The 25,569-nt window shown below is 36.2% G+C and overlaps 1 protein-coding gene across 4 annotated transcripts in view; it reads right to left on the bottom strand.

The window, feature by feature from the left end:
- LOC138764484 (uncharacterized) overlaps nt 1-25,569 on the bottom strand; it is an 89,780-nt gene that overhangs the window by 5,478 nt on the left and 58,733 nt on the right. For 3 of the 4 annotated variants that reach the window (XM_069940469.1, XM_069940466.1, XM_069940468.1), the window contains exons 3-4: nt 2,181-2,294; nt 206-312 (exon numbers count right to left, since the gene is read on the bottom strand). In XM_069940469.1, coding sequence (XP_069796570.1) covers nt 206-312; nt 2,181-2,294 — 221 coding nt within the window. The remainder of the gene's footprint in view (nt 1-205; nt 313-2,180; nt 2,295-25,569) is intronic. The other variant, XM_069940470.1, reaches the window with a different exon arrangement.

Below are 25,569 nucleotides of genomic sequence, written 5' to 3'. Positions count from 1 at the left end.
CGGGTACTTAAAAGTCTGACCAGAGAGGACAGGGATTACACGTCTAGTCTCAATGCCATCTCGCCACGGTCCCCCACCCGCCCCCCCTACCAGGACACCTTCAATGACACAAAAAACACCGCACCGGCACAAACAAAAGGTTCAACCTGGCTCAGTTAGAGAGGAGGGGGATAGAATTAATGGGGAATAGCCCCCGACTTCTCACCTGGAACCCAGACCATCAGAGACTGTCCCTCCGAACAGGCGAAGACAGGGTTCCGCGAACTCCCGGAGGCGCTCCGATTCTCCCATCTGCAAAGCGGCTCCGAGGCTCTGTTGAAGAAGGGGTGTCAATGAGGGGGAGGAGTCAGGAGAACGCCGTGGGGCAGAGAATCACCCCATCTGGTTGTGGTCCCTGAAATGTTCTCAGGTCACATACACGACACAACACAGAACTTTTCCTGCGCGAGGGGCAGAATTACCACTAATTAGCCGGACACAGACAGTGCTCTCCAACACAGAACATTACAGCAAGGAAACAGGCCCCTCAGCCCTTCTAGTCTGTGTCTGCATGGTCCCACTGACCTGCACCCTGCCCATAGCCCTCCATCCCCCTCCCATCCATGTACCTGCCCAAATTCTTCTTAAACGTGAACATTGACCCCACAATCAAAACTTCAGCTCGTTCTACTCTCCCACCGCTCTCCACATGAAGATTTTCCCCCAGAACATTATCCCATTCACCGTTAACCCATGTCCTCTGGTCTCCATCTCACCTACCCTCAGTGGAAATATCCTAGCTACATTTACTCTGTCTATCCCCCTCATCCAAATAACTCAATCAAACCACCCCTCATTCTTCTACAATCCAGGTAATGAATCCGAACCTGTTTAACCTTTCCCTGTAACTTAGTTCCTGAAGTCTAGGCAGCGTCCTAGTAAATCTTCTCTGCACTCTTTCTATCTTATTGATATCTTTCCTGTAGTTTGGTGACCAAAACTGTACACAATGCTCCAGATTTGACCTCACCAATGTCTTAGAAAACATGATCAAAACATCCCAATTCCTGTATTGAATACTTTGATTTATGAAAGTCAAGATACCAAAAGCTCTCTTTATGCCCCTATCCTCCTGTGACACCACTTTCAGGAAATGATGTATCTGTATTCCCAGGACTCTCTGTTCTACCACACTCCTCAGTTTAGGATGTTTGGGACTAAGACTCTTTTTCCTTTTATTTGTCCCCGTACTTCAGTTTTCAACTTGTAATCGCATGTAATTAAAGTGACCATGGCGAAATTACAACCATTTTTATCCTTGGTCCCAAAACGTTTGGGACATTTGGCTGCGCAGGTGTTTGTGAGAACTCAGGTGTGTTTAATTGCTTCATTGGTGTAGGTAGAAGTGAGCGAGGCTTGCTCTCAGCGTTTGGAGTCTGTGGTTGCCATCTTTCTACACGAGGACCAGAGTTGAGCCAATGAAAGTGAAAGAATCCATGATGAGGCTGGAAAACCAGAATAAAACAGTGAGAGACATCGTCAAACCTTAGTCTCCTGTGGAGAGTCGTCATTGACGTATCCACACCTGCCTCCTGAAGAGTGTTTCTCATTTGTCCGACAGACGTTTGGGATTTTTCTTCATTCTGCTGAGATTCCTTCTGTCATCAACAGTGGAGATTTTCCTTGGTCGACCAGTCCCATTGCGATGACTGAGATCACCAGGACCCTCTTTCTTCTCACTGATGTTCCAAACAGTTGATTTTGGTCATCCTAAGGTTTGGGTGATGTCCTTTACTGTTTTATTCTGGTTTTTCACCCTCACAGTTACTTCTTTGACTCTCATTGGCACATGTTCATGACAATAAATCCTGATTCTGATGGGTTTTGCTCCACCAATGCTACTTGGCCAACTGGGTCCTTCCACAAACCTTCTATTGATTGATTGATTGATTGATTGATTGATTGATCTATCGATTTATTTATGTTGCGAATCATAAGGTGGGTTTTAACAATGTGGACATAATTAAGGAAAGGAAATCAACACTGGCTTTTCCAGCCATGGATACATTGCAGGAGTTCAGGGACTGGAATGCTGGCCTTCAGTGCTGGAGGGATTGAATTTAGGAGCAGGCAGATTGTGTTGTAATTATACAAGGTCCTGGTGAGGCTGCATCAATCAGCGGCAGACCTGGTCTCCTTACCTGAGGAAGGATGTACTGGCTTTGAAGGTGGTGCAGAGGAGGTTCACCAGGTTGATTCCAGAGATAAATGGGTTGGCCTTTGAAGAGAGACTGAGTTGTCTGGGACTGTACTCACTGGAATTTAGAAGAATGGGATAATAGAAATATATAAAATTATGAAAAGCACAGATAAGATAGAGGGAGGTAAGTTGTTTCCATTGGTGGGGGAGACCAGAACGAGGGGACATAATCTCTAGATTCAGGGTAGTAGATTTAGAACAGAGTTGAGGAGGAACTACTTTTCCCAGAGGGTGGGGAATCTGTGGAATTCACTGCCCATTAAAGCAGTTAAGGTGACTCAGTAAATATATTTAAGACAAAGTTGGATAGATTTTTACACATTAGGTGAACTAAGGGATATGGGGAAAAGGCAGGTGGGTGGAGATGTCCCCATCATCAGGTCAGAGAAAAGGTTTGATGTATCTGGGACTTGTTCCCTTCTCCCTCACCCTCAGGCCAAGACAGCCTATGGTTCCCATGGTCGAGAAGACAGCTGCCACCTGTGGTTCTCGTCATCTTGCTCTGGAGACCACAGCAGTGTTGCCCAAGCCTTTATTTAGCTGCCCCCAAATCAATGGTGTTTCTAATCCTGCAGACAGGTGTTGTGGACACTGGGCCCCAGTGGTTGGTGAGGGGGAGGGAAGAGGGGGCAGGAAGGGAGGGAGAGCTGATGTGGGGCTGCGCGCTTATAATTCAGTAATCATTAATGCTCCTCCATTTACTGCGAGGCTCTGGGTGAAGGGTATTAAAGATAAACATTGCAGATCTGAGGCCATTCAAGTACTGAGCTTCAGTCCGGGAGCAAAGGCTGAGAGGGAGGCAAACGTCCAGAAGTCAGTGTTAGGGACAGGGCAGGGGCAGTGAGGGTTGTAATGGGACGAAAGGCCATTAAAGTGGTAGCAGATGATTGCTTCTCAGACTGGAGGCCTGTGACTAGTGTGTCTCAGGGATCAGGGCTGAGGCCATTGCTGTTTGGTTTTTTCAATATTTGATTAAAAATTTTAAAACCACAACATTCAATCAATAATGAATTCATTATTATCAATAATGAATTAGTATATATACCACATACATGTGGTATATATACTAATCCCTCCCTCCCTCCCCACCTCCCACCTCCCCCCCAAATACCCCTCAGAAAGAAAGAGGAAAGGAGATTAAGAATGAATATATACGTTCAAATTAACCACCGTGAAACTGAGACCCACCACCAGGATGAGCTATTGAGAGCTGAAATTTTCAAACACACTTGTAAATATGGGCTCCAATATTGTCATAAAGAAATTATGTTTATCACTTAAATTCTAAGTTATTTTTTTGAGAGGAATACAAGATCTTATTTCAGTACGTCATCTCTGCATCCCCAAATCCATATCAGACTTCCAGGTAATAGCTACACATTTCCTTGAAACAGTTAAAGCCAGTTGTAAAAATTTAACTTGATACATGGTTAACCTTAATTTTAAACTAAACATTTTAATATTTCCTAATAAAAATAACTTTGGGTCTAACAGGTGTTTAACCTTTAACACTTTCTCTAAAAATGCTTTAATTTGTATCCACAATGACTTCACTTTAATACACGGCCAAGTCGAGTGAACAAAAGAACCTATCTCTTTACGACGTCTAAAACATAATTCTGAAGAAATTCAATTAAATCTTATTAATATTTGAGGTGTTAAATATAATTGATGTAAAAAGTTATATTGTACTAATCTGGATCTTATATTGGTAATTTTAGTCCTATTATCTTTACATAACATTCTCCAATCATCTTGATCGATTGTTCTACCTAAATCAGTTTCCCACTTTAATCTGGATTTTTGAATATCTGATTTGGACGTTTTCCTTTGAAGTAATTTATACATTTCTGAAATAAATGTATTAATACCCCCCTTTAGTAAGAAAAATTTCTTTTTTTTTAATTTATTTTAAATTTTACAAGAAATAGAAAAGAATATAACAAAACATACATATAAAAAACCCTTATTCCCCTTACCTCCCACCCTCCCACCCCTTATGCCCCCCATCCCTTACTTTCCCTCCCACCCCACCCCGGAGGTTAACATACAGAAGGAAGGTTATTACAAAATACAAATATGTCACGTGGGTTGAATTACAATGCAAATAAAAATAATTACTTAACATTTAGCTTCCTACATTTCAAATATGAAATCCACATATTTAAAAAAAAAGAATAATTATTCTGCAAATTATATGTAATTTTATCTAAATACAGACATGATTGAATTTCATTATGCCACCTCTATATACTTAAGTCTACATCATTTTTCCAGGTTACCGCTATACATTTCCTAGCTACTGCCAAACTTAAATGAATAAAAGCAACCTGAAATTTATCTAAACTTGTTGTAAATGGATTCATATATCCTAATAAGCATAGCCATGGATCCATTAAAAAATCTACTTGAAATAAATCTCGCAAAAATTTAATAACTTTTTCCAAAAAAGTTTAACTTTTGAACATTCCCACATAGCATGTATAAAAGTACCTACCTGATCTCCACATCTAAAATACAGATCAGAATCCCTAAAACCATACCTCTTTAACTTTTCCAGAGTTAAATATAACTGATGTAAAAAGTTATAATTAACTAAACGTTTGTTAACTAATTTTGTAGCACTATGTAGATATAAATCAGACCATACTTCATCAGGAATAACCATACCTAATTCCTGTCCCCATTTATCTCTTATTCTCAACACTCCAGGCTTCTTCATTTTTGATTGTAATAACAAATACATCTCTGAAACAAACCCTTTCTTTCCCTTATCCAAAAGCAGCATTTCAAACTTCAATTGCCTTGGTAATATCAAATCTCAACCAAAGTTATTAATTAAAAAATCCCATATTTGATAATAAGTAAATAACGTGTTTCGAGATATTCCAAACTTCTCCCTAAGTCTATCAAATGAAAGAAATAAACCTGCCTCAAAACAATCTTCAATTAATACCAAACCTTGGGGAAGGAAGTCACGTGATGGAGTAGTGACCGGTAAGAAAATACCAGCCCTCTCCAGAAAAGTTAAAAAAAAGTAGAGAAAAAACAAAGTCGCTAACACAGAAACCATAACAAATTGAAAGTGAAAGTGTGGAGAAAATGGCAGCAAAGAAAGAAAAACCAAAAACAACGGGAAGAAAAGAAGAAGGAAGGCCTTACCGGTACAAGGAAGCCCGCGTGGAGAGAGAAACCCGCTCCCTGAGGTCAGTGGAAACCCCGAACTCAGGACTACAAAGATGGCTCACGGAGCCAAACAAAAGTGCGCAACTGCGCATGCGCGAGGAAGAACAAGACAAAAACAACACCAACGGGAGGGGGGACCAGCTGAGGAGTAAATCTCCACAGCTGAAACAAACAAGTATAACATGACAGCAAGACTCTCAACAGGAAAACATAGAAAATAATGGGAACAAGAAGGAAGAGAATAAAAATAGGAAATCAACGAAACAACAGATGACCAACCCATACGAAGAAGACCAACACCAAGACACTTTTAATAAAAGTAAGAAGAACAAAAATACCCAACAAAATAAAATAAACAACCCAACAAGAAAACCAGAAGAGACAGAGGTAAAGGACATAGATCCTGGAGTGGACTCAGAAGAAGAGGAGGAAGAACACAGAGAAATGGAAGATGAAGGGAAGGGCAAGGACATGGATATATTTTTTTTAAAGAATATATGGAAAGAGTAAAAGAATGGCAGACACAAGAATTCAGTGAAATAAAAAGAATAAAAAGTACAGAAGAAAAAGTGAATAGATTAGAGATGATCATGACAGATATAGGAAAAAGAGTAGACAAGATGGAAGAACGAGAAACAGCCATAGAAATGGAGGTAGATGACTTAAAAAAGAAATTAGAAGAATCTGATAAAAAAGTTAAAGAGACACAGGAGCTGTTAGCTCAGAAGATAGACATAATGGAAAATTATAAAAGAAGAAACAATATAAAGATAGTGGGCCTTAAGGAAGATGAAGAAGGCAAAAACATGAAAGAATTCATAAAAGAATGGATCCCCAGGGTCTTAGGAAGACCAGAATTACAGGAAGAAATGGAAATAGAAAGGGCACACAGAACATTAGCCCCTAAACCACAACCACAACAAAAAACAAGATCCATTCTAGTAAAATTCCTAAGATATACAACAAGAGAAAATATATTGGAGAAGGCAATGAAAAAAATAAGAGGAAAAAAAACCACTGGAATACAAGGGTCAAAAATTTTTTTTCTATCCAGATATAAGTTTTGAACTCCTGAAGAAGAGGAAGGAGTTTAATGCAGCAAAAACGACCCTATGGAAAAAAGGTTATAAATTTATGTTAAAATACCCAGTGGTACTTAAAATAGTTATCCCGGGGCAGCAAAACAAACTATTCTCGGATCCGGAAGAAGCACGAAAATTTGCAGAACAACTACAAAACAGACAGAGAGATGAAGACATGTAACAAGAACAAAAATGACAACAAACTATACATATATATATATATATATATATATATATATAAAAATAGAGTATAAGTAAGAACTAAGAAGGGAAAGAAAGGTAAGAAAGGAAGTAAGGAGGGAATTAAGAGAGTGACCTTTGTTATATATTAAGATTAAAATCTTTTCTGGGGGGGCTGGGAGGGGAGAATAACAGTCACTGCGAAATCAGTTGACGCTTGCGAGCAGATTCGCAAATCCAAATGGAGAGGGGAGATGTGGTTGCCCGACAAGGGACAAAGGGCAATTCAGAAAGGGGAGGGACTATTGGGGTTAAAGGAATTTTAGATATGAGAATAGTGGAAATATTTTATGTTTTAGAAATGTTGTCTTATAATGTGTTCAAAAAAAGAAACCAGAAATGGATAAGAAGGGAAGGTGGTGATGAGGAAATGGAAAGGAAAGATAAACAAAGTATGAAATGACTATGTTGAACTATATGACTTTAAATATTAATGGAATACATAACCAAATCAAAAGGAAGAAACTGTTAAATTTACTGAAAAAATAAAAAATTGATATAGCATTCATACAAGAAACACATCTAACTGAAGTGGAACACAAGAAATTAAAGAGAGATTGGATAGGACATGTAACAGCAGCATCATATAATTCAAAAGCCAGAGGAGTAGCTATATTAATCAATAAAAATGTACCAATCAAAATAGAAGAGGAAATAATAGATCCAGCAGGGAGATATGTAATGAGAAAATTTCAGATATATTCAGGATTTTGGAATTTACTCAATGTATACTCACCTAATGAAGAAGATCAAAAATTTATGCAAGATATCTTTTTGAAGATAACAGATACGCAAGGGAACATACGAATAGGAGGGGATTTTAACCTTAATTTTGACTCAAACATGGACAAAACTGGAAAAAAACTAACAGAAAGAACAAAGTAACCAAATTTATAATTAAATCGATGCAAGAAATGCAACTTTTGGATATATGGAGGAAACAACACCCAAAGGAAAAGGAATATTCATATTATTCGGGTAGACACAAAACATACTCAAGGACAGACCTATTCCTGTTATCAGCCCACATTCAAGGGAGAGTTACAAAAACGGAATATAAAGCTATACTATTATCGGATCACTCACGCCTGTTATTGACAATAGACCTAGAGGACATCCCACCAAGAATGTATAGATGGAGATTAAACTCCATGCTACTTAAAAGACAGGATTTTAGCAAATTCATTGAACGACAAATTAAAATGTACTTTGAAATAAATACGGAATCAATGAAAGATAAGTTTATACTATGGGACGCAATGAAAGCGTTCATCAGAGGGCAAATAATAAGTCATGTAACTAAGATGAAGAAGGACTACAATCGAGAAACAGAACAGTTGGAAAGGGAAATAACACGTACAGAAAAACAATTAGCAATAAAGGAAGATACAACTAAAAGAAGAGAATTGGCAGACAAAAAAAAAATATGAAACACTACAAACATATAAGGTGGAGAAGAACATAATGAAGACAAAACAGAAATATTATGAGCTAGGAGAAAAAACACACAAAATTCTAGCGTGGCAGCTGAAGACAGAACAAACTAAAAGAATGGTATTGGCATTAAGGAAAAAGGACAAACAAATTACATATAATCCAATGGAGATCAATGAAAACTTCAGGGAATTCTACAAACAACTATATCAAACTGAAAACAAAGGGAAGAAGACAAAATAGATGAATTTCTAACTAAAATTGAACTACTGAAATTACAAACAGAGGAGCAAAATAAATTAATAAAACCATTTGAAATAGAAAAATTACAGGAGATATTTTAAAAAACTACCGAACAATAAAACACCAGGAGAGGATGGATTCCCAATATAATTCTATAAAACATTTAAAGACTTATTAATTCCTCCCCTTCTGGAAGTAATCAATCAGATTGATAAAACACAAAACATACCAGATTCATGCAAAACAGCAATAATTACAGTAATACCAAAGACAGGGAAAGATCCACTAGCACCAGCATCATATAGACCAATATCTCTACTTAACACAGATTATAAGATAATACCTAAACTATTAGCAAACAGATTGGCCAACTATGTACCAAAAATAGTAAATCTAGACCAAACTGGATTTGTTAAAAAAAGACAAACAACGGACAATATCTGTAAATTTATTAACTTAATTCATGCAGTAGAAAGAAATAAAACTCCAACAGTAGGGGTTGCTTTAGATGCAGAGAAGGCCTTTGACAGAGTAGAATGGAATTATTTATTCAAAATACTACAAAAATTCAGCTTACCAGAGAAATATATTAATTGGATTAAAGCATTATATAAGGGGCCATTGGCGAAAGTGACAGTAAATGAATATATATCAAAACAATTTAACTTAAGCAGATCAACAAGGCAGGGATGTCCACTATCTCCCTCACTGTTCGCGTTAGCTATAGAACCACTAGCAGAACTGATAAGAACAGAAAATAAAATAAAAGGGATAAAAATAAAAGAGAAGGAATATAAAATCAGTCTATTTGCAGATGACGTTATAATATACTTAACAGAACCAGAAATATCAATAAAAGAATTACATAGGAAATTGAAGGAATATGGAGAAGTATCGGGGTACAAGATCAATGCAAATAAAAGTGAAGCAATGCCAATGAATAATGCGAATTTCACAAAGTTTAAGAAAGAATCACCATTTAGATGGCAAACACAAGCAATGCGATACCTAGGTATACAACTAAATAAAAATCTCGGCCATGTATATAAACTAAATTATCATCCATTAATGAAAAAATTTCAAGACATAGAAACATAGAAACATAGAAGATAGGAGCAGGAGTAGGTCATTCGACCCTTCGAGCCTGCTCCGTCATTCAACGAGATCATGGCTGATCTTAAACTTCAGTACCCTGTCCCCGCCTTCTCTCCATAACCTTTAATACCCTTATACTGAAGAAATAGATCTAATTCCCTCTTAAATATATTTAATGAACCTGCCTCTACTGCCCTCTGTGGCAATGAATTCCACAGATTCACCACCCTCTGGGTAAAGAAATTCCTCCTCATCTCGGTCCTAAATGGTTTGCCTATTATCCTCAAACCATGGCCCCGGGTTCTGGATTTTCCCATCATTGGAAACATCCCATCTGCATCCATTCTGTCCAGTCCCGCCAGAATTTTATATGTCTCTATGAGATCCCCTCTCAATCTTCTAAACTCCAGCGAGTACAATCCCAATTTGCGCAATCTTTCCTCATAAGTCATTCCTGCCATTCCAGGTATCAGCCTGGTGAATTGCCTCTGCACTCCCTCCATTGCAAGAACATCCTTCCTTAGATAAGGTGACCAAAACTGCACACAATACTCCAGGTGTGGTCTCACCAAGGCCCCGTACAGCTGCAGTAAGTTATCCTTGTTCCTATACTCAAACCCTCTTGATATGAAGGCCAACATACCATTTGCCTTTTTAACCGCCTGCTGTACCTGCATGCTCGCCTTCAGAGACTGATGTACAAGTACCCCTAGGTCTCTCTGCACTTCCCCATCTCTTAATCTATTGCCATTCAAATAGTAATCTGCCCTCCGGTTTGTATTACCATTTATCCACATTGTAGTGCATTTGCCATGTATCTGCCCAGTCCCTCAATTTATCCAAATCACACTGGAGCTTCCTGACCCCCTCTTCCATGCACACAACCCCTCCTAGCTTAGTGTGATCTGCAAATTTGGAGATATTACATCCAATCCCCTCATCCAGATCATTAATGTAAATTGTGAACAGCTGGGGTCCCAATACAGATCCCTGTGGTACCCCACTGGTCACCGCCTGCCACTCAGAAAATGAGCCATTTATCCCAACTCTCTGTCTTCTACCTGCCAGCCAGTTCTCAATCCACATCAATACTTTTCCCCCAATCCCATGAGCCTTGATTTTGGAAGCCAGTCATTTATGCGGGACCTTATCGAAGGCCTTTTGGAAGTCTAGGTACACCACATCCACTGGCTCTCCCCCATCTATTTTACCTGTCACCATCTCAAAGACGACTTAGAGCATTGGAAAGACTTACCACTAACACTGATAGGAAGTATAAACTGTATTAAAATGAACATTTTCCGAGGAGTCACGTGATGGAGTAGTGGCCGGACGGTGAACTCCAGCCCTCTCCAGAAAAGTTGGGAAAAACAAGAGAAAATACAAAGGTACAGAAATACAAGTTAAAGAAAAGTGAGTATAAAGGTGGAAAGAAGATGGAGACAAAAGGAGAAAAATCAAAATCAACGGAAAGAAGAGAGGAAGAGAAGACAATGGAGGAAAAAGGTGAAGGCCTTACCTGTCCGAAGAGGCCCGCTGTGGAGAGAGGAGCCCACTACCTCAGGTCGGTAGAAAAAGAACTACAGCAATGGCTCACAGAGCCGAGTAAAAGTGCGCAACCGCGCATGAAAAAAAACACACTGACGGGAGGGGGGACCAGCTGGGGAGTCGATCTCCACAGCCAGCAACGACAGCTGCAGAACACCTGCAGCAAGAAGAGACCACAGAAGACAATGGAAACAAGAAAGAAGAGGAGGAAAGGACATCAAAGAAACAACAGATGGCCAACCCAGAGGAAGAAGAAGAGGAAGAATACAGTGAAATAGATAAAGGGAAAGGCAAGGTAAAGGATATACTTGCTCTTGTTAGAGGATACATGGAGTCATTTAAAGAATGGCAAACACAGGAATTCAATGATTTAAGAAGAAGAATAAACAACACAGAAAAGAAAATAAATAAAATGGATATGACCTTAACAGAAATGGGGAAAAAAATGGACAAGATGGAAGAACGGGCAATAGCAGCAGAAATGGAGGTAGAAGACTTAAAAAAGAAATTGGAGGAATCTAATAAAAAAACTAAAGAGACACAAGAATTACTAGCCCAAAAAATAGATATAATGGAAAATTATAACAGAAGAAATAACATAAAGATAGTGGGCCTTAAGGAAGATGAAGAAGGCAAGAATATGAGGGAGTTTATAAAAGAATGGATCCCTAAGGCCCTAGGATGTCCAGAACTACAGCAAGAAATGGAAATAGAAAGGGCACATAGAGCATTGGCCCCTAAACCACAACCACAACAAAAACCAAGATCTATTGTAGTAAAATTCCTAAGATATACTACAAGAGAAAAGGTACTGGAGAAGACAATGGAAAAAGTAAGAGAGGGCAACAAACCACTGGAGTATAAAGGGCAAAAAATCTTCATTTATCCAGATATAAGTTTTGAACTCCTAAAGAAGAGAAAAGAGTTCAATACAGCAAAAGCGATTTTATGGAAGAAAGGATATAAATTTACACTGAAGCATCCTGCGGTATTGAAAATATTTATTCCAGGACAACAAAACAGACTGTTCTCGGATCCAGAAGAAGCACGAAAATTTGCAGAACAATTACAAAAATAGACTGAGGGATGAAGACGGGTAATGAGAGTAAAAATGATCACGATTGATATGTATGTGGGTAAAGACAAAAATAGACTGAGGGATGAAGACGGGTAATGAGGGTAAAAATGACCACGATTGATATGTATGCGGGTAAAGAGGTATAAGAGTGAATAGAGAAAATGGGCATACGTGAAAGTATCTGTAATTAGAGGAAAACATAGATAGTATAGACAAGAATTAGTAAGGGAAGGTAATGGAATAGAGAGAATAAGGAGGGAATTAAAAGAGTGACCTTTGTGACATATGAAAAGTGAAATCTTTTCTGGGGGGGGCTGGGTGGGGGAAAAGAGCGGTCACTGCAAAATCAGTTGACGCTTGCGAGTGGATTCGCAAATGCAAATGGAGAGGGGAGATGTGGTTGTCCGACAAGGGATAAAGGACAACTCAGGAGGGGAAGGGGAGATTGGGGATAAAGAAGATAGAAATAGGAGAATAAGGAAAATGTTGGATGTTGTAGGAATGTTGTCTGGTAAAGAGTTGAAAATAAGAAAACAGAAATGGAAAAGGAGGAAAGGTAATGATGGAAAAACGGAAAGAGAAGATAAACAAAATATAAAATGGCTACGCTGAACTATATGACTTTAAATATTAATGGAATACATAACCAAATTAAAAGGAAGAAACTACTAAATTTACTGAAAAAGGAAAAAATAGATATAGCATTTGTCCAAGAAACACACTTAACTGAATTGGAGCACAAGAAATTAAAGAGAGATTGGGTAGGACATGTAACAGCAGCATCGTAAAATTCAAAAGCATGAGGAGTGGCTATATTAATTAGCAAAAATGTGCCATTTAAAATAGAAGAGGAAATAATAGATCCAGCAAGGAGATATGTTATGATAAAATGTCAGATATATTCGGAGCTTTGGAATCTAATTAATATATATTCACCTAACGAAGAAGATCAAAAGTTTATGCAAGATATCTTTTTGAAGGTAGCTAATACGCAAGGGAACATACTAATAGGAGGGGATTTCAATCTGAATTTGGATCCAAATATGGATAAAACTGGGAAAAAAATTAACAGGAAGAACAAAGTAACCAAATTTATAATTAAATCAATGCAAGAAATGAAACTTGTGGACATATGGAGGAAACAAAACCCAAAAGAAAAGGAATACTCATACTACTCGACTAGACATAAAACATACTCAAGAATAGACCTATTTTTGTTATCAGCTAGTATGCAGGATAGAGTAAGAAAAACAGAATATAAAGCGAGAATGCTATCGGACCATTCACCCTTAATACTGACACTAAAGCTAGAGGACATCCCTCCAAGAATGTATAAATGGAGATTAAACCCCATGCTACTTAAAAGACAGGATTTTAGAGAATTTATTGAAAAACAATTAAAAATGTACTTTGAAGTAAATACGGAATCAGTGGAAGATAAGTTTATACTATGGGATGCAATGAAAGCATTCATTAGAGGACAAATAATAAGTTATGCAACCAAGATGAAGAAGGACTATAATCAGGAAACAGAGCAGTTGGAAAGGGAAATAATAAACATAGAAAAAAAATTAGCAATAAAGGAAGATACAACTAAAAGAAGAGAATTGGCAGATAAAAAATAAAATATGAAACACTACAAACATATAAGGTGGAGAAGAATATAATGAAGACAAAACAGAAATATTATGAACTAGGTGAAAAAACACACAAAATCTTAGCATGGCAGCTTAAGACAGAGCAAGCTAAGAAAATGGTATTAGCAACAAGGAAAAAAGACAAACAAATTACATATAATCCAAAAGAAATTAAGGAAAACTTCAGAGAATTCTATGAACAATTATACCGAACTGAAAACGAAGGGAAAGAAGGGAAAATAGATGAATTTTTGACTAAAATTGAACTACCAAAACTACAAATAGAGGAACAAAATAAATTAACAGAACCATTTGGAACAGTAGAAATACAAGAGATAATAAAAAAATTACCAAATAATAAGACACCAGGAGAGGATGGACTCCCAATAGAATTCTACAAAACATTTAAAGATCTAATAATACCGCCCCTCCTGGATGTAATCAACCAGATTGATGAGACACAAAACTTACCAGATTCATGTAAAACAGCAATAATTACAGTGATACTCAAACAAGGGAAAGATCCACTCTCACCAGCGTCATATAGACCAATATCTCTGCTAAACACAGATTATAAGATAATAGCTAAACTATTAGCAAACAGATTAGCAGAACAGGTACCGAAAATGGTAAATTTAGACCAAACTGGATTTATCAAAAAAAGACGCACAACAGACAATATTTGTAAATTTATTAACTTAATTCATGCAGTAGAAGGAAATAAAACACCGGCAGTAGCAGTTGCTTTAGACGCAGAGAAGGCCTTCGACAGAGTAGAATGGAATTACTTGTTCAAAGTATTGCAAAAATTCAGTTTACCGGAGAAGTATATTAATTGGATTAAAGCATTATATAAGGGACCGTTAGCGAAAGTGACAGTAAATGGACATGTATCAAAGCAATTTAACTTAAGCAGGTCAACGCGGCAGGGATGCCCACTATCACCATTATTGTTTGCGCTAGCTATAGAACCACTAGCAGAATCGATAAGAATAGATAATAATATAAAAGGAATAAAAATAAAAGACAGGGAATATAAAATCAGTCTATTTGCGGATGATGTGATAGTGTACTTAACAGAACCAGAACTATCAATAAAAGAACTATATAAGAAATTGAAGGAATATGGAGAAATGTCGGGATACAAGATAAACGTAAATAAAAGTGAAGCAATGCCTATGAATAACGCGGATTTCTCAAAATTTAAGGAGGAATCCCCATTCAGATGGCAAATGCAGGCAATAAGATACCTAGGTGTGCAAATAAACAAAAATCTAGGCCAATTATATAAACTCAATTACAATCCACTAATGAAAAAATTACAGGACGATTTAGAGCATTGGAAAGAGCTACCACTAACACTGATAGGAAGGATAAACTGTATTAAAATGAACATTTTTCCAAGGATACTATACTTATTTCAGGCATTGCCAATACAACTGACAGAAAAATTCTTCAAAGAGTTAAAGAAAATAATAAGGAGATTTTTATGGAGAGGGGGGAAACCGAGGATAGCACTAGATAAATTAACAGAATGGTATAAACAAGGAGGCTTACAATTGCCAAACTTCAAAAATTATTATAGAGCCACACAATTAAGGTACCTATCAGACTTTTATCAAACAAGGGAAAAACCAGACTGGACGAGACTAGAATTAGATAAAATAGGGGAAAAGATACCTGAACACATATTATATAAATGGGATGAAAAATTGGTACAACATAGAACTTCTCCAGTATTACACCATCTCCTCAATATATGGAAGAAGATTCATGTAGAAAGAAATAAAACAAATTATCAAATACCAAAACTAATATTGACGCAAAATAAGCTACTCCCTTTTACAATAGACAACCTTTCCTTTAGAAAATGGGAAAAAAAAGGGATTAAAAGAATAGAAAATTGTTTTTCAGGAAGTAGATTCTTATCCTTTGAACAAATGAGAGATAAGTACAATATAACTGGAGATACAGCGCTGGCATATTACCAACTGAGATCCTACTTGAAAGATAAATTAGGAAGCAATTTGAGTTTACCAGAGGGAAGTAACCTTGAATATGTGATTACAGATACAATGTTAATCAAAAGATTTATAACAAATATGTATATTAAACTGCAAGAAAAGGAGAATGAGGAAACAAATGGTAAAACTAAACAAAAATGGGAACAAGATTTAAATATAAAGATAAAAAAGGAAACATGGGAGAAATTATGTTCTGGAACGATGAGAAATACAATAAATACGAGGCTGCGTATGATACAATATAATTGGTTACACAGACTATACATTACACCGCAAAAGTTAAATAAATGGGACCCAACAGTATCTGATAGATGTTTTCGATGTAAAAAAGAAAGGGGAACAACAATTCATGCAATCTGGACATGTGAGAGAGTAGAAAAATTTTGGGATGATCTCAATCAGATATTAAATAAAATAACAGAAAACAATATACCTAAGAATCCAGAGATCTTTCTCCTAAGTAACATAAAAAATAAAGATTTTGGAATTGACTTGGAAGATGCACAAAAAAGATTTGTTAAGATAGCCCTAGCCGTAGCAAAAAAATGTATTATGTCAACTTGGAAATTGGAAGATAATTTGAAAATACAACAATGGTATATAGAAATGAATAAATGTATTCCATTAGAAAAAATAACATATAGTTTAAGAAATAATATTGAAATATTCGAACAAGTATGGGAGCCTTACATTAAATACAATAGCGAAAACCTACCGGGGACAAACATTACCTAAGTTGATGGAAGGAGAAGGAAAGAAAAGAATGGACTCTGTAGAATTTCTGGTGTATTTTTGTTGAATGACAACATTGTCTGACTGAATTAATGCAACCTAGATTGTATTCCTAAAATGGATGAGATGGGGGGGGTTGGGGGGTGGCTTGGGAGGAGGGAGGGGGGGGAGAAAAAGTCACTGTAAATGTGTGAAAAAGAAAAAGTGTATATCATGGCTATTGTGATTTATGGTGTGAAAAATAAAAAATTTAAAAAAAAAGAACATTTTCCCAAGGACACAATAGCTATTTCAGTCATTACCAATTCACCTAACAGAGAAATTCTTCAAGGAGTTAAAGAAAATAATAAGGAAATTCTTATGGAAAGGGGGGAAACCGAGGATAGCACTAGATAAATTAACAGAATGGTTACAAACAAGGAGGCTTACAACTACCAAACTTTAAGAATTATTATTGAGCCGCACAACTAAGATACCTATAAGATTTTTATCAAACAAGGGAAAAACCAGATTGGACCAGATTAGAACTAGATAAAATAAGGGGAGAATATACTTGAACATATACTATATAAATGGGATGAAAAATTGGTGCAACGTAGGAATTCACCGGTATTGCATCATCTGCTCAACATTTGGAAGAAGATTCACGTAGAAAGGAATAAAACAAATTACCAACTACCAAAACTAATACTGACGCAAAATCAACTAATCCCTTTCACAATAGATAACCTTTCCTTCGGAGAATGGGAGAGAAAATTGTTTTTCGGGAAATAAATTATTATCCTTTGAACAAATGAAGGATAAATATAACTCATGATACAATGTTTGCATACCACCAACTGAAAACCTACTTGAAGGACAAATTGGGAAACAGTCTGAGGTTACCAGAAGGACACAATTTTGAATATGTGATTACAGACACAATGATAATTTAAAACTTTATAACAAACATGTACATCAAACTGCAAGAAAAGGAGATCGAGGAAACAAACGGTAAACCCATACAAAAATGGGAACAAGATCTAATCATAAAGATAAAGAATGAAACATGGGAAAAACTATGCTCCGGAACTATGGGAAATACAATAAACATGAGGTTACGCATGATACAATATAACTGGATACACAGGCTATACATCACACCTCAAAAGTTAAATAAATGGGACCCAACAGTATCAGACGGATGTTTTCACTGTAAAAAGGAAACGGGAACAACAATTCATGCAATTTGGACATGTGAGAAAGTGGAAAAATTTTGGGAAGATTTAAACCAGATATTAAATAAAATCACAAAAAGCAATATACCAAAAAAACCCAGAGATCTTCCTCCTAAGTAATATAAGAAATAAAGAATTTGGACTCGATTTGGATGGAGCACAATAAAGATTTGTTATGATAGCCCTAGCTGTAGCAAAAAAATGTATTATGTCAACCTGGAAATTAGAAGACAACTTGAGAATACAACAATGGTATATAGAAATGAATAAATGTATTCCATTAGAAAAAATAACATATAATTTAAGAAATAACATCACAATATTCGAACAAATATGGGAGCCATACATGAAATACAACAGAGAAATCCTACCGTGGACTTCAACCACCTAAAATGACAGAAGGAGAAGACAACGAAAAGAACTGACTCAGTAAAATTTCTTGTTTATTTTTATTAAGTGACAACATTGTTTAACGGGTTTAATGTATCTTATAGATTGAACTTCAAATAAATGGGAAAGGGAGTGAGGGAGGGAGGGAAGGGAGGGGGTAAAGGGGGAGAAAATGACACTGTATATATTCAAGAAAAAAATGTCTGTATGTATCTTGGTCAATATGGTTTATAGTGTGAAAAATAAAAAATTTAAAAAAAAAATTAATACCAAACCTTTTAAGTCCCACTCTTTCAAATAAAGATTATGCATCGAAAAAGGAATCAATTGATTTTGATATAGCGGAGTTTTAATTGAACATTTTTCTTTCGAACCTATAGACTGATTCCACTTATTCCATAATTTAAATAAATGAATTAAGACTGGTACTTTATATGTTTGCAAAAGCAGTAAATTCCACATATATAATAAAAATATAAAATTATTTTCATGTATCTGATCCATTTCCACATATGCCCACATTGGTAGTTGGTCAATATCAAACAATCTGCTAATAAACCTCAATTGTGCTGCCTGATAATAATTTTGAAAATATGGTCATTGAAGACCTCCAAAGTCATATGACCATGTCAACTTTTGCATCGATATTCTTGATAATTTACCTTTCCATAAAAAAAGACATACCACCTTATTCAATTCTTTGAAAAATTTCCCCAGTACCAAATATGGAATTGATTGAAACAAATACTGAATACGTGGACAGATATTCATTTTAACAGTTTACTCAGCCAATTAACATCAATGGTAAATCTTTCCATCGATTCAAATCAAATTTAATCCTATTTAACCATATAACCACTTACAGCACAGAACAGGCCAGTTCGGCCCTACTAGTCCATGCCATAACAAATCCCCACCCTCCTAGTCCCACTGACCAGCACCCGGTCCATACCCCTCCAGTCCTCTCCTATCCATGTAACTATCCATTCTTTCCTTAAATGTAACCAATGATCCCGCCTTGACCACGTCTGTCGGAAGCTCATTTCACATCCCTACCACCCTTTGCGTAAAGAAATTTCCCCTCATGTTCCCCTTATAATTTTCCCCCTTCAATCTTAAACCATGCCCTCTAGTTTGAATCTCTCCCACTCTTAACTGAAAAAGCCTATCCACGTTTACTCTGTCTGTCCCTTTTAAAATCTTAAACACCTCTATCAAGTCCCCTCTCAATCTTCTATGCTCCAGAGAAAAAAAAACCGCAGTCTGCACAACCTTTCCCTGTAACTCAAATCTTGAATTCCTGTCAACATTCTCGTGAACGGTAAATAATTTAAATTATACAAATGGTCTTCTCAGACCATTTAAAATTAGTAATTTGCCTAATCTTCAGATATTAGTAATATCTCACTTTGCTCCCAATTTACTTTATATCCTGACATTGACCCATAATATTCCAATAATTCTTGTAAGGGTCGTAATGAACTCTTCAGTTTAGATAAATATATCAATACGTCATCTGCAAATAAGTTGATTTTATACTCATGTTGTCCAATTGTAATACCTTGAATTGTCACATTCTGTCTAATCGCTTGAGCTAAAGGTTCTATCCCTAATGCAAACAAGGCTGGTGACAATGGACAACCCTGTCTAGTTGATCTACACAAATTAAATGCTTGAGAAATCTGACCATTTGTCACCACTTGTGCAGAAGGGTTCTTATATAAGGCCTTAATCCAACCTATAAAAAATGGCTCAAACTTAAATCTTTCTAACCCTTTAAATAAAAATTTTCACTCTACACGATCAAAAGCTTTCTCAGCATCCAATGCTAATATCATTGGTTGATTAACTTGCCATCTGGACGCATTAATTATTGTAATTATCAATGGAATATCTATTTTTAATAAATCCTGTTTGGTCTACATGTACTAATTTCGGTAAAAAATAGGCCAATCTATTAGCCAAAACTTTTGCTACAATCTTATAATCCACATTAAGTAAAGATATAGGCCTAAAAGAACCAACTTTCAATGGATCTCTATCTTCCTTTGGTATTACCGTTACCAATGCTCTCAAGAATGATTCGGGAAATAATCCAGTATCTGTGGCCTGCCTCAAAACCTCCATGTATATGGAAACAACAAATCATGAAATTCCTTATAGAATTCCACCATAAATCCATCTTCGCCGAGTGATTTACCTGTCGGCATTGCTTGTAATGCCTCTTTCAATTCAAACTCTGTGAATGAATTATCTAACAATCTTACATCTTGTTCTTCCAACTCCGCCAAATTCAAATGAGACAAAAAAGTATCAATCTGTTCAACATCCACCTTAGCCTCAGATGTATATAATTCCCGATAAAAAGTACAAAACATCTCATTTATCTCCTGTGGTTTATAAGTAATACCCAAATTTCCATGTACTGCATTAATTATATTGGAGGTTTTTTCCATTTTCAACTGCCACGCTAGTACTTTATGTGCTCTTTCCCCTAACTCATAATACCGCTGTTTTGATCTCAAAATCAATTTTTCATAATTATAAGTTTGTTTCGTGTTATAGCAAAGTTTTAAATTAGCTAACTGTATCTTATTATCTTCCATTGCACTCTGTTGAAATTTTTTCTCTAAAACTCTTCAATCTCTTTCTCCAACTCCAACTTTTTCACTTTACCCATATAACTAATGATCTGACCTCTCAGATATGCTTTCAAAGCTTCCCACAAGGTAAATTTACTTTGAACTGATCTCTCATTTATCTCCAAAAAAAGTTTTATCTGGTCCTTTAAAAACATAACAAATTCAGGTCGTCTAAGTAACATTTCATTAAACCTCCAATGGTAATTCCTCTCAGCCTTTACAGTAATCTCACAGGATATCAACAATAATGAATGGTCTGACAATATTCTGTTTTTATATTCTGCCAAATCTACTCTTCCCTGTAGATGAGCAGACACTAAAAAAAATCTATTCTAGAAAATGAATCATGTTGGGCAGAATAATATGAATAATCTTTCTCCGTCAGATGAATACATCGCCAAATATCCACCAAGTTCAAATCTCCCATTATTTCTCCCAATCTTTTAGCCATTTGTGTTTTCTTGACAATTTTTGGAGATTTATCCAACAATGGATCCAGGCAACAATTAAAATCCCCACCTAGTAAGAAAAAATTCTAACTCAGACTGACAAGATAATCTTAGACCTTGACCTATTGATCAATTAAATTAGTTTTAACTTATATAACAACAAATTAGGTATTATTTGGAACATTATATTTTTATTTCTTTTGTTGAAAAGCAATAAAATAATCAGCTTCAAAACAATCTTCTATTGTTTTAATCCCCATTTGATTCCATATCTTTCAAAATTGATTATTAACAGTAAAAGGAAAAAGTTTATTTTGATATCAAGGTGTTTTATGTGAAATATTACCTTTCCCACTTATCTCATAATCTATTTTATTCCATAAATCAATTAAATGTTTCAGTATAAGTGGGTCCTTATTACTAATTAATCATTGGGTGTTCCATTTATAAATAAGTTCTAGGATAAATTCATCTATTTGAGTGAATTCTATATTGGACCATGTTAAAGATTTAACAAAATCAAACTTTCCATTAATAAATTTCAACTGAGCAGCTTTATAATTATTTTGAAAATGTGGAAGCTGTAAACCTCCTAGTTCAAATTTCCAAGTTAATTTTTCTAAGGATTCTCTTACCATTTTACTTTTCCACAAAAGTGTCCTCATTATTAAATTTAGATCCCTATAAATTTTTTTAGGCATATTGAAAGGAATGGATTGAAAGAGATATTGATCCTTGTGAAAATATTCATCTTGATACAATTCACTCAACCTATTAAAGTTATAGGTAAATCATTTCATCTATTCAAATCCTCTTTAATTTTTATTAAATTATGTAAATACTTTGATTGATGAAGGCCAATTTGCCAAAACCTCTCTTTAGGACCCTATCTACCTGTGACATCACTTTCAGGGAATTATGCATCTGTTTTCCAAACGAGCAGACAATTTTTTTGAAATGGGGAGAAAACTGAAAATATTCAGATTCAAATTGTCCTGGAAATTCTCGTGCAGGATAGTCTGAAGGTAAACGCAGGTTGAGACGGTGGTGAAGAAGGCTGGCGTTCACTTCAAGAGGATTAGAATACAAGAGCAGGGATGTGATGTTGAGGCTTTATAAGGCATTGGTGAGATGTCACTTGGAGTATTGTGGGCAGTTTTGGGCTCCTCGTTGAAGAAAGGATGTGCTGACATTGGAGAGGGTTCAGATGAGGTTCACAAGGATGATTCCGGAAATGAAAGGGTTATCACATGAGGAGTCTTTGATGGTTCTTGGCCAGTATTCGTTAGAGTTTAGGAGAATTAAGTTGATTTCATGGAAAAATTTCAAATATTGAAAGTGTGGACGTAGAAAGGTTGTTTCCCATGGTGGGACAGTTTAGGACAAGAGGACACAACTTCAGGATTGAAGGGTGACTGATTAGAACAGAGAGGCGGAAAAATTTCTTCAGCCAGAGGATGGTGAATCTGCAGAATTTGTTACCGCAGGTGGGCATGGAGGGCTGGCCCTTAGGTGTATCTCAGGTAGGGATTAATAGTTTTTTTTTAAACTTTATTTTTTATGAATACACAAAAAGAAAATTTTACAAAAAATACCCTAAAATACAATCGATCCATTTTAACACTCCTCCCCTTTCCCACCAACCCCCACCCCTCCCATAATCCCCAAATGCAAATCTTTATATATATGTCTACGATCCAAAAAACTTTTACAAAATCTATAAACACTGCTGTAGTGAGTGTTATATCTTCAACAACAATAAAAAGAATAATTAAAAACTGTTTTTAAGCTATATTTAACCCCACACATTTCAAATATTTTAGTTAAAAAATGTATAATTATTATGCAAATTATATGATACTTTTTCTAAATGAATACAAGATCTTAATTCAGAATGCCATCTCTGAATATTCAATTCCACATCATTCTTCCAATGCTAAGCAAATAAATGCTAATTGAAATTTCTCAAGTTTTAAATCAATTGTTAAGGTCGTAAAATACCCCAATAAAAAGAGTAATGGACCCAAAGTCAATTTAATTTTAAATCCTTTGGTTTGGCTTCGCAGATGAAGATTTATGGAGGGGTATGTCCACATCTGCTGCAGGCTCGTTGGTGACTGACAAGTCCGATGCGGGACAGGTAGGCACGGTTGCAGCGGTTGCAAGGGAAAATTGGTTGGTTGGGGTTGGGTGTTGGGTTTTTCCTCCTTTGTCTTTTGTCAGTAAGGTGAGCTCTGCAGTCTTCTTCAAAGGAGGTTGCTGCCCGCCAAACTGTGAGGCGCCAAGATGCATGGTTGGAGGCGATATCAGCCCACTGGCGGTGGTCAATGTGGCAGGCACCAAGTGATTTCTTTAAGCAGTCCTTGTACCTCTTCTTTGGTGCACCTCTGACTCGGTGGCCAGTGGAGAGCTCACCATAGAACACGATCTTGGGAAGGCGATGGTCCTCCATTCTGGAGACGTGACCCACCCAGCGCAGTTGGGTCTTCAGCAGCATGGATTCGATGCTTGCGGACTCTGCTAGCTCAAGTACTTCGATGTTGGTGATGAAGTCATTCCAATGAATGTTGAGGATGGAGCGGAGACAGCTTCCAAAACCTTCCAAAAACTCCATAATCTTCTGCCAAAAAGGTTTAATCTTTTCACACTGAATGTAAAAAAGTACCAACTTGCTTACCACAACAAATCATGAATCTGATGTACTAAATCCATATCTTTTTAACTTCTCTTTAGTCAAATGTAATTGATGTAAAAAGTTATAATTTACTAAACTAGATCTCACATTAATTAATTTAGTTACACTGTCTTCACACAGAGACATCCATTCTTCCAAAGATTACAATATAGAGAAATACTCTTCCCATTTATTTTTTGTTTTATATGAATCTAACTTAGTCATTTTTTCTTGTAATAAAGCATACATTTCCAAAATAAAACCCTTTCTTGATCCACCCTCAATTAAACTTACAAAACTAGATTTGTTTGGCAAACTCAATTCCCGACCAAAATTGTCCAAAAATAACACTCGGACTTGATTATATGCAAACAAAGAATTAGATAATATTCCAAATTTTTATTGAAATCAAGCAAAAGATTCAAATCAATCTTCTACTAATTTAATACTTTTCAAATCTCAGTTTTTCAAGTAATAATTATTTCATGAAAAAGGAATTCATTTATCCTGAAACAATGGCGTCTTAGCTGAAATCTTACCTTTAATACCTATAATCTGATTTCTATCAAACCAAATCTTTACCAAATATCTCAATACCAGCACATTATAAATCAAACAATGATAGTAGCACTAGATACTGAAAAAGCTTTTGATCATGTAGAGTTGAATTTTTCATTTAAAGTGTTGTAAAGATTCAAATTTGGACCACTCTTTACTGGTTGGGTGAAAGCCTTATATAAAAATCCGTCAGCTAGGGTGATACTAATGGACAAATTTTGTCTCCTTTTAATTTGACTAGGTCAACGAGGCAAAGTTGTCCATTGTCACCGGCCTCGTTTGCTTTGGTCATTGAGCCATTGGCATGGACTATTAGACAGGATAATATTATTCAGGGAATTAAAATTGGTAATGAAGAATATAAGATTAATTTGTTTGCAGGTGATGTGTTAATTAATTTAATTGTTACAAGCCCAAAGGACCCCAAAACCCAGCAGCACGACAAATGGTTACTTAAACAAAAGTTGTTTTTAATTATTCTTAAACATGAAAACAGAATCAAACTTTAACTTATCACTATTAACTTAACTACTCAACTTAACCCCCTTCTAATTCTAAGTGCACGTGTATGATGTGTGTGTGTGAATTTAAGGAAAGTCATTTGGTTCACAATTCAATCTCACTTCTCATTCTTCCAAGTTCACTGGTTGCAAGCAATTCTTATACTGTGCACAGAATTTAACATGTATAAAGTTCAGCAGGCTTTGGTGCTCAAAAGGTAAGTGGTTACCGCTCAGGAAGGTTCTTGTAGGTTTGCAGAGAGAGATGTGTAGTTCCAGGATTTCCACAACTGAGGTACCACCATTAGTCACCTCAATGTCTTGCTGATGAAACTTGCCCCATCAGGGTTCTCAAGATGATCACCTCTTTCGTTCAGGTGACCACAGAGTTCCTTTCTGTTCTACGTATTCCAAGAAAAACATCAGACAGATAGTACTTCCAGCCATCCACCACTCTGTTTAAATTCCAACCAGCTTCTCCTGGGTTATTACAGCTTTCTGTGTCATACACAGTCCAAGACTCCCTTCTCTCTCTCTCTCTCTCTCTCTCTCTCTCTCTCTCTCTTAGATTCAAAACTCCTGACCTTCTCCAGCAAACAAT

The sequence above is a fragment of the Narcine bancroftii genome, chromosome 5 (genome assembly GCF_036971445.1).
Source record: "Narcine bancroftii isolate sNarBan1 chromosome 5, sNarBan1.hap1, whole genome shotgun sequence".
In the NCBI taxonomy this organism is placed as follows: domain Eukaryota; kingdom Metazoa; phylum Chordata; class Chondrichthyes; order Torpediniformes; family Narcinidae; genus Narcine; species Narcine bancroftii.
The sequence above is the reverse complement of the archived record's forward strand: the minus strand, read 5'-3'. Positions and strand labels throughout refer to the sequence as shown.